A 10,998-nucleotide genomic window follows, 5' to 3' on the forward strand; every position below is an offset into this window, starting at 1 on the left:
CCCTTCTCTTTCTTTTATTTGTCTTTTAATGAAACTGAGTCTGCTAAACCGAATTGCCCCTTGGGGATAAATAAAGTTGTCTGAACTGAACTGAACTGAACATTGTAGGCCACTATGAGCCGCCACATACTGCTTTTCTTATAGCTACACCAGAGGTGAACTGTATACATAGGTGTACAGAAAGATCTAAACAGGGAACATTTAACATCAACTGAGCACATACTAAACACACGAAGGAGCGTATTAGCTTGAGCAGAACACTGCCTATAAATATCTCTACCAATACCAATCTTTGGACAGATATTCATGGTTCCCAGATGTTAAATCATATTAACTTTGCTCGAGTGCCACCATGAGGTTGACAGTGTTGTGAACTTTAGACACATGATCCAAACAGGATGAACTGTGATGACTCTGATGATCACATGACTTCTCCTCCAGCACCATCAGCTGCTCAAATTCTTCATTTATCCAACACTCCAGTTCATGACTTGTGAAACTAAAGATGTTCCAATCAGCCTCATCTTTAATTTGTATTTAATGCCAATTAGCATGTGCTACTAGTTGAAAAATAATACAGGAAAAAACAAAATCATTATGAGATAATTTTCTATGAGGAATTAAACTGATACTAAAAATGACAACTTCAACAATAAAAGCAGAGTTGAAACAATCAAGTTTATTTATTTAATAATCACTCAGAACAGCATCAATCACAAACAATAATCACTAAATACATTTTTTTTAATCAGAAAAAATCAAAGAAACTTAATTTTAATACATCAGTGCATGAACCTGTTCAACAGAGTTATCATGTCTGACAGTGATTTTGAAACAAGATGAGTGAGAAAGAAAAAAATAAAACACATTTTATGATGATTTTGATTCAGAGGTTATTGTTGGCATTAAGTCCAGTCGGACTAGTGATTATATGCCCGAACATCCCAGCTCTCCAACCCTGATGGAGGGCGTGATTATCTCATTGATCTACAGCTGATCAGATCAATAAGTGCATGGATACTTAGCGACTGATCTGATTTTCATGGTGATGGTCTTAAGGGAGTAGTTATGGCCTTTCCATGTGTACCATTCAACATGGACATGTTGATAGTTGACACCATCAGGTGCGTACAGGCCGTTGGGGTTTGAGCCGTGGCAGTCTCTGTACCAGAATCCACCAACACAGTAGTGAGCACAGTTAAAATCCCCATGGATATCCTGGTCTTTGTCATAGGTGGTGAACTTCATGGAGTTGTGGAATGTTAAACTGTCCCCTAGAAACAACAGAGTCAAAATGTAATTTCACTTTGGAACGGGGAAAAAAATTGCAGTTAAACCAGCTAAAATAAATTTGTTTGTTCATACAGTGAAATCAGTGAAACTGCCAAATTATTTTATTTTTACAGAATTCACAAAAATCATGTAGTTATTTTTTAGCCTGTTTGCCCACAGTGTAACATTCAGCCTTCACCTGGCTCATTGTTGAATACCTAAAAGTAAGAAAAGGAAACATTTCCTCTGAAGTGACCCTCACCTGCCGTTCCTCCTGTGAAGCCGCCCAGATCCAGCTGATATCCTTCCCTCTCAGAGTCGACGAAGAAAGACGAATACTGAGCAAAGGCCTCCCCTCCCTCAAAGTCCTCCATGTCCACCCGCAGCTCGTTCTTCTTCCTCATCGTCAGCAGGAAGATGTTGTCCAGACCTGAGGAGACACACACACACACACACACACACACACACACACACACACACACAGCTCCGATTACACTTCACCTCTTGCACCAAGGCTCTATGATATTTCTATACTTTCAGTTTCACTGCTAAATGCTCCGCTGTGTTCACCAGCCACTCACTGACTGTCTGACTGACATGTGCTGCTGCTGCAGGTTGTGCAGCTTCTTTTAGTTTTTTGTTTTAGTTTTTTTTGGTTAAAGCCGCTGCCTGTTGTGACTGAAAACAGCATAATAAGAGCATATTTAATCCATAGATACTTTATACCTGTAATTCTCCCTCTAGGACTCACCCAGCCAGTGCTCCCCTGCTACATTCCCAAATCCGTTCTTGTAATGTTCCCATGGCCTGTAGAAGTTTTCACTCCCATCCAACCTCCTCTGAAAGACCTGAAAGGGAGAATCACAACAATTCAGTCAACCAAAAATAAAACTGTATTCAATTAGCAGGACTTGAGATCACTTAAAAAAAAGAAAGAAAGAAAAACTAAAAAATCTTTTCAACTGAACCAGGTGAGTTTGATGACTATCTGGTCTGTAAACAGCAATCACAGTTGCTGTAGTGTCTTTTATTGTTCTGTCACACTGTGCTCTGTCACATGTTTAAGTGACAGAGATTCCTGATATGAACATCATCACAACAAACTGCTGCAGTGATGGACTAACTAAATTATACAACATGGACACTGGTAACTTTCTCAGACTTTCTAAAAATTGCTGCTGTAAATATTGTTTACTTGGGCTACTTCATGAGAAAATACATTTTAAAATGTTTGTTAATATTAGGCTATATATTAATTACAACAAATAAAATTTCACGTCAACAAAATCAGGCATTTTCATTTAATTGAATACACTAATGTTTTTTAAAAATATATTTTTCTATAAAGAAAACTGTGCCAGCTGCCACAGGATGTGAACTCTGACAGCTGATGAATCAGATGATGATCATTTAAGTGACAAGTCTCAAAGGAGAGAAGTCACAACACTTGTTGAAAACTGAAACAATACTTTTTTTTTTAACAATGGCTCCACTTTTGTTTTGGCTTTTTAAGTCTCATCGTCAAATCTGAAATCTAATCAGATATGAGGTGTAGTGTACTGACGGTCCATCTGCCCCCGTCAGTGTCCATGTCACAGAGGACGTGCAGGGGTGAGGTGGGGCCTCCTGGGTAGATGGTGTACACCCCACTGGAGCTGGTGTTGTCATGGCGATACACGTCATCACAGTCAATGGGCAGGTAGCTCTGGTCCGCTGCCACCGAAACCAGCAGCCCCACTAACAGTGTTACCTGGGTAGACAATAATAATATGATAATGAACTTTATTTATATATTAATTTAGGGGTTCAGCATCATGTGTGATCCAACATGTCAAAAGCAGCGCTCAAGTCGAGAAGGATCAGGATTGAGGAGTCACCATTGCTGCACATTGTATTAATGTATAAAATGTTCACCTCATGATGTAATAACACCATATTTTGTAATAATCTGACACATTTCTTGAAGGCAATATAAACCATGCCATATTTAGTTGTTACATAATGCACCAAACATAATGACTTCATTCTCATAAATTCATGACTTTTTTCTCGTAAAATTATGTTACAACTTTACTCTCAAAGTCTGTGATTTTTTTCTCCTCAATGTGGACCTAATACTCAGTCGTCAAACTATGATAAACACAGTGAAACTAGCTAGCTAAACAAAAGTTGATGGTTCCCATGATGTCACTTAAAATACGTTGCTTTATGTGACCACTGGGTCCAAACCCCCAAAATTCTCAACTGTCGTAGATCAGTGTGGAAACTGAAAATATTTACATAATAAGCATTAATCTTTTATTAATAATTTGCATTTTGCATCAGGATGAAACAGAAACTACCTACACAAAATATTTAGTGTAAATTAAATGTGAGAGAGTCAGCTGCTCAACTTACCCAAAGACCCATGTCGCTGTCGCGGAGGTGAAGGGAAAAACTCTGAAAGGTTGGAGACTCGAAAGTGGAGATGTCTGCCGTGGTCCTGTTTTTATACAGGTTATGTTGGGTAAAAAAAAAGGAAAAGCATGATAGAGAAGGAAGGGGTGAGTGTGAAGCGTGGGAAAGCTCTGTTACGTTCGCGTGTGCAGCCACCTGCAGGGGGAGTGAAGGTCGGGCAACGTAGCGGCAACCTGCAAAATAAAGTGTAGCAATAACATGTAAACAATATAGGAGACAGATGTTTAGCCTATCTGTTAACTGTAAAACTTATAGTATTCATCTTTGTGGTTAAATACATTGACAATTTAAGTTGAGCACTTACTGAGGATTTGTAGTATTTTTAATGCTACCACTTATGAGTTGCAACTAAATGCGGTCTGACTCATATAATACATACTCTAGTTTCTGATCTTAAGTATACAACTGATTCTGTTAAACACAACGATAATTTGCTAAAAACTTCTACTTGTTCTGACCTTCTGAAACTCTTTACCTACTGATTGTCTTGTCATGAATGACTTTAACTTTCAAGTCTCACAGGGGGGGGAATGTTGCATAAAATGGAAAAGTTCTGAGAAGGCAGAGGTGAGATGAGTGCAAAGCGTGGGAAAGCACCGTTAAGTTCGCGTGTGCAGCCACCTGCAGGGGGAGTCAAGGTCGGGCAATGTAGATAACGGCCACCGGCAAGATAGAGTGGTGCCAAAGACGCTGAACTTGGGTGAACTCGCTACGTGGCAAAATGTGATACAGTCGCCGTAGAGGGTGGAGATTATGTTGATGAAAGATCGCAACATGACATCTGGACAAATCACAGGGCGTACACTGGGGAAGAAGTGTCATGTTCACCTCTCATTTTAATAAGAAGGCAGGGCTTTTACAGTACAGTATAAAAACAAAGTCACAGAGATAAGAAGTTTAGTCTGGTCCGGGACAGGCTCGGCTTTATGTCCATTTTTTTTGGGTGTAAACTCTAATGCACTGAACTTCGTCTCCGTCTTTTCTAATCATTTTTGTGAAGTTATATTGACGCTTTGATGAGTATTTTTCTGACTTTTTGAACACTTTTGGAAACTTTCATTTGTATCATTTAAGGTGGAAAATAAAGATCCTCGATCACAACTGACCCTTTGTTTTGGATCCTAATTTTTTCTCCAACAGTGAATGAGGAGGAGGAAGAGGAGAAGGTTGAGGAGGAGCAGGGTCGGGAAATTATTATTAACTTTATTTTTAAGATACAGCTTGAGGTGGAAAATTGACTTGTTACAGCAGCAGATGAAAAACAACAAAGGTAAAAAATAAAATATTTAAAAGAGACATTGTAACCTAAAGTTTAGACGTATATTACTGATATAAATCTTTGGACAGATATTCATGGTTCCCAAATGTCAAATCATTATAATTTCAATCCTTTAGTGCCGCTATGAAGTTAGTGTTGTGAACTTTAGACACATGATCCAAACAGGATAAACTGTGACGACTCTGATGATCACATGACTTCTCCTCCAGCACCATCATCTGCTCAAATTTTTCATTTATCCAACACTTCAGTTCATGACTTGTAAAGCTAAAGTTGTTCCCATCAGTCTCATCTTTATTTGTATTTAATGCTAATTATTAGCATGTAGGCTACTGCCAGTGGAGAAAAATAGAGGAAAAAATGAACTCCTTATAAATAACAGTGAGATCATTTTCTACACTGTGGAATAAAACTGATATTAAAAAATGACAACATTGAAGTTAAAACAATCAAGTGTATTTATTTGATAATCACTCAGATCAGCATCAATCACAAACAATAATCACTAAATACATTTTTTGTTATAAAAAAAAAAATCAGGAAACTGAATTCAAATGCATCTGGTAAGAAGCCAGTGCATGCACCTGTTCAACAGAGTTGTCATGTCTGACAGTGATTTTGAAACAAGATGAGTAAGAAAGAGAACAATGAAAGATTTTATGATGATTTTGATTCAGAGGTTATTGTTGGCATTAAGTCCAGTTGGACTAGTGATTATATGACCGAACATCCCAGCTCTCCAACCCTGATGGAGGGCGTGATTATCTCATTGATCTACAGCTGATCAGATCAATAAGTGCATGGACACTTAGCGACTGATCTGATTTTCATGCTGATGTCTAAAGGGAGTTATAGCCTTTCCATGTGGGTCATATGATTTGGAAACTTCCATATGCGACACCATCAGGTGCGTACTCAACTCTCAACTCAACTTAACTTTATTTATATAGCACTTTAAAACAATCATAGTTGAAAACAAAGTGCTGTACATAGAGACATAAAACAATTAAAGGCAATAAAATAAATAAAACAGACAGTAGAATAGTTGTTTCATTGTTTTTAAAAGCAATTAGAAACAATAAAACAACTAATAAAAGCAAACCATAAAACACTAAAACAAGAACGTCGAAGTTGAAAGCCAGGGATTAAAATGGGTTTTAAGACTAGTTTTAAAATGGACAGTGAGGAGACTTGTCTGATGTGCAACGGCAGCTCGTTCCATAATCTTGGAGCAGCAGTGGAGAAAGCTCTGTCCCCTCTGAGCTTCCGTCTGGACCTCGGTACCTCCAGGAGCAGCAGGTCAGCTGACCTGAGGCACCGAGCAGGAGCGTAGGGTTGAAGGAGCTCAGAGAGGGAAGGGGGGGCCAGACCATTTAAAGACTTAAAAACAAATAAAAGAATCTTAAAATGGACTGTAAAGTGCAGAGGCAGCCAGTGGAGGGAGGCCAGGGTGGGAGTTATATGCTCCCTCCCTCTTATATGCTCCCTCCAGTTAGGAGGCGAGCGGCTGCATTTTGCACCAGCTGGAGACGTGCGAGGGAGGACTGACTGACTCCAAAACAAAGTGCATTGCAGTAATCCAGCCGAGATGTTATAAAGGCGTGGATCACTGTCTCAAAGTGCTTTAGTGTGAGGAAAGGCTTCATCTTTGCCAGCTGCCTAATCTGAAAGAAGCTGGACTTCACTACAGCACTAATTTGCCGATCCAATTTAAAATCACTGTCAACGTGGCCCTAATACTCCATGGTAACAAACTAAAACTGTTTAACATAGTGAAAAACTAGCTAGCTGAACAAAAGTTGATTGTTCCCATGTCTCTTAAAATGCATTGCTTTGTGTGACCACTGGGTCCAAAGCCCAAAATACTCAGTTAACTGTGGTAGATCAGTGTGAAAGCTGAAAACATTTACATAATAAGCATTAATCCTTTATTAAAATGGTTTATACCATGGTCTGGGTGAATCCTCGATTCTGATTGGCTGCGGGGTGTCCATTAAAAAGTGATAATGGACACCTATAAAGATGTTCCGGTAAAATAGCCTGATTACGTTCTAAATATTACTGCGCTGGCTCAAACGCTTGTTGGTAACCACGGCAACAGACACTCGGACCAAAACAACTTTTTTTCAGCGCATCACGGCACTGGAGTCTGTAAACACACAAGCGGTAAGAAGTGCACTGGCCGTCTGAAATAATACTTTGTGTCACGTAACATTTGAGCCGTCACCTCACCTCCCTTCACTGATCAACTATCAGGCTGTGGCAGAGTCACTGGCTGTAACGTTACGCTGTGGTCACAGCGGGTCCCTCTTTTTTTTTTTCTTTTTTTTTTTTTATCGCCGACGAGAGTTATTAAATAGTCCGCTCGGCTCAGCCGCTTAAAGACGTGTGATTTTAACGGTAAAAACAACATTTTAACGGTAAAAACAACATTAAATTATAAGTAATTGATTTAATATGTATTTATCTCGTAAGTGACCATGGTATAAGCGGGATAATGCCCTTCGAGGTGTCCGATTATCAGAGATTAATGGACTTCGCGGAAGCAACCGTCCTCCGCTTCGCGTCGGACGGGTCACGCCTCCGCGTCGTCCATTAATTTCTGATAATGGACACCTCGTCGGGCATTATCCCTTACTTATACCATGGTCTGGGTGAATACTCGATTCTGATTGGCTGCTGGGTGTCCATTAAAAAGTGATAATGGACACCTATGAAGATGTTCCGGTCAAATAGCCTGATTACGTTCTAAATATTACTGCGCTGGCTCAAACGCTTGTTAGTAACCACGGCAACGGACACTCGGACCAAAACAACTTTTTTTTCAGCGCATCACGGCACTGGAGTCTGTAAACACACAAGCGGTAAGAAGTGCACTGGACCTCTGAAAAACTTTGTGTCACGTAACATTTAAGCCGTCACCTCACCTCCCTTCATTGATCAACTATCAGGCTGTGGCAGAGTCACTGGCTGTAACGTTACGCTGCCGTCACAGCGGGTCCCTCTTTTTTTCTCTTTTATCGCCGACGAGTTTATTAAATAGTCCGCTCGGCTCAGCCGCTTAAAGACGTGTGATTTTAACGGTAAAAACAACATTTTAACGGTAAAAACAACATTAAATTCTAAGTAATTGATTTAATATGTATTTATCTCGTAAGTGACCATGGTATAAGCGGGATAATGCCCTTCGAGGTGTCCGATTATCAGAGATTAATGGACTTCGCGGAAGCAACCGTGGTTCACACCTCCGCGTCGTCCATTAATTTCTGATAATGGACACCTCGTCGGGCATTATCCCTTACTTATACCATGGTCTGGGTGAATCCTCGATTCTGATTGGCTGCTGGGTGTCCATTAAAAAGTGATAATGGACACCCATGAAGATGTTCTGGTCAAATTGCCTGATTACGTTCTAAATATTACTGCGCTGGCTCAAACGCTTGTTGGTAACCACGGCAACGGACACTCGGACCAAAACAACTTTTTTTCAGCGCATCATGGCACTGGAGTCTGTAAACACACAAGCGGTGACGGGGTGTTCCCACCAAACGCGATGAACGCGATTGAATCGCGCGTCAAATGAAATCGCGTCGCGCTAGACGCTCCAGTTTTGACGCTGGTCCAATATGCAAAAAAACGCCTCGTCGCGGCATCGCGTCGCGCGACGAGCCCGCCCAAACAACAACATTTCTCCCACTATTTCATTCTCTGGCAGAGATAACCACTATTGCTGCACTGGTCCTGTCCCTGTAGATGGGAGAGGAACAGCGGTGTGGGTCTCTGGCTGCAGGAGGAGGAGGAGGAGACAGCTCCGTGAACTACTGTGTGACTGACCGCCTGCTGAGTGCTTTGGGACGGGGCGGCCGGCTCGCAGCGCCCGCTGGTTGAAAACAGCAGTGATAACGGGCTTTCAGGTCCGAATCTCCAAATCAGAAACGTTTGTAACAGCACCGGAAAAGCAACAGTGAAGAGCTGTGGCTTTGCAGCAGCTAATGGGGATCTGAATAATAAACTAAACTAAACCAGAAAACTTCTAATATTGTCAATAGACTCGCTCTGACTAAGCTGCCAAGGGAACACCAGTACGTCCGTACGTCAGCACGTCGGTGACGATCTCAAAGCTGATAGGCTGTCGCGGCGCGTCTTCACGCGAATTCGCCGCAAAAGTTCAATTATTTCAACTCGAGCGATGAAGCGTCATCGCGCCGGGCGACGCGATGGAGGCGATTTTTCGCGGCCAACGCGTCCATCGCGCCGCGCTATCGCGTCCATCGCATCGCCCGGCGCGATGACGCTTCTAATCGCGTGTTTGCATTGACTTTACATGTAATCTCGACGCGCGATGAAGCGTCATCGCGTTTGGTGGGAACACCCCGTAAGAAGCACTGGCCGTCTGAAAAACTTTGTGTCACGTAACATTTAAGCCGTCACCTCACCTCCTTTCACTGATCAAGTACCAGGCTGTGGCAGAGTCACTGGCTGTAACGTTACGCTGCGGTCACAGCGGGTCCCTCTTTTTTTCTCTTTTATCGCTGACGAGTGTTAAATAGTCCGCTCGGCTCAGCCGCTTAAAGATGTATGATTTTAACGGTAAAAACAACATTTTAACGGTAAAAACAACATTAAATTACAAGTAATTGATTTAATATGTATTTTTCTCGTAAGTGACCATGGTATAAACGGGATAATGCCCTTCGAGGTGTCCGATTATCAGAGATTAATGGACTTCGCGGAAGCAACCGTCCTCCGCTTCGCGTCGGACGGTTCACGCCTCCGCGTCGTCCATTAATTTCTGATAATGGACACCTCGTCGGGCATTATCCCTTACTTATATTTCAGTGGGTTTTGATGATTGGACTCAATGATATTTGACAGGTACTGTCTACAGGCCGTTGGGGTTTGTGCTGTGGCAGCCGCCGTACCAGAATCCACCAAGATAATACTGAGCACAGTTTATATCCGAGACATCCTGGTCTTTGTCATAGGTGGTGAACTTCATGGAGTCAGTGGATGATAAACTGTCCCCTAGAGACAACACAGTCAAAATGTAATTTCCATTTGGAACACGGGGAAAAAATTGCAGTTAAGTTAATCCAGCTAAAATAAATTTGTTTGTAGTGAAATAAGTGAAACTGCCAGATTTTTCTATTTTCTAAAATTACTTTTTACAGAATTCACAAAAAAATAAAAATAATTAGCCTGTTTGTCCACAGTGTAACATTCAGTCTTCACCTGGTTCATTGTTGAATACCTAAAAGTTAGAGAAGGAAACATTTCCACTGAAGTGACATCACCTGCCGCCCAGAACGAGCTGATATCCTTCATGTCCTAAAAAAGAGGAGGTGAAGGGAAAAGTGTCTTGAAAGTGGAGATGTCTGCTGTGGTCCTGTTTTTATAGCCGGTCAGCCATTAAAAAAAAAAGTTTTATACAGGCTATATGTATATGAGGAGGAGGAGGAAGAAGAGGAGAAGGATGGGGAGGAGCAGGGTTAGAAAATTATTATTAGCTTTGTTTTGAAGGTACTTTAAATATTGAGGGTGTTTCTGTCATAAATGCAGATAAGACAAGACTTTTTATTGATCCCACTGATGGAAAATTTACAGCAGCAAATGAAAAGCAACAAAGGTAAATAAAATACTAAAAAGAGACATTGTAGCCTAAAGTTTAGACTTATTGTTATTATTATTATTATTAATCTTTATTGCAGACACAACAAGCGGCCCATATCAACAACAACAAACATGATAAAACAGATTTAAGAAGGAGAGAGAGAAAAAGACAGACACACAGATAGAGAATCAACTCTCCACATAATTCATAAGCAGGCTATCCCACCAGTGTTTTCTAAGCCTGGATGAATACCTATAGCAGCTAAAGCCCCAATAATGCTGTTCCCCGAGTCATCCAGGCAGCACATGAAACGATACATTACATTTCGTAGAAATGCTTCACAATTGGGTACATTTAAATTAACAAAGAGTTGGCTCGC

General features: G+C 41.0%; 1 protein-coding gene across 1 annotated transcript; it reads right to left on the reverse strand.

The window, feature by feature from the left end:
- Window positions 1-1,002: 1,002 nt before the first annotated feature.
- On the reverse strand, window positions 1,003-3,681 carry LOC146992162 (microfibril-associated glycoprotein 4-like). The gene is made up of 5 exons (XM_085789621.1): window positions 3,670-3,681; window positions 2,837-3,052; window positions 2,024-2,120; window positions 1,535-1,702; window positions 1,003-1,274 (listed from the first exon to the last, which is right to left on the reverse strand). The coding sequence occupies exons 1-5, from the start codon at window positions 3,679-3,681 to the stop codon at window positions 1,003-1,005; spliced, it is 765 nt and encodes a 254-aa protein (XP_085645747.1).
- Window positions 3,682-10,998: the final 7,317 nt, after the last annotated feature.

Source organism: Trachurus japonicus, chromosome 1 (assembly GCF_045865225.1).
Source record: "Trachurus japonicus isolate A0001 chromosome 1, Traja_1.0".
Taxonomy (NCBI): domain Eukaryota; kingdom Metazoa; phylum Chordata; class Actinopteri; order Carangiformes; family Carangidae; genus Trachurus; species Trachurus japonicus.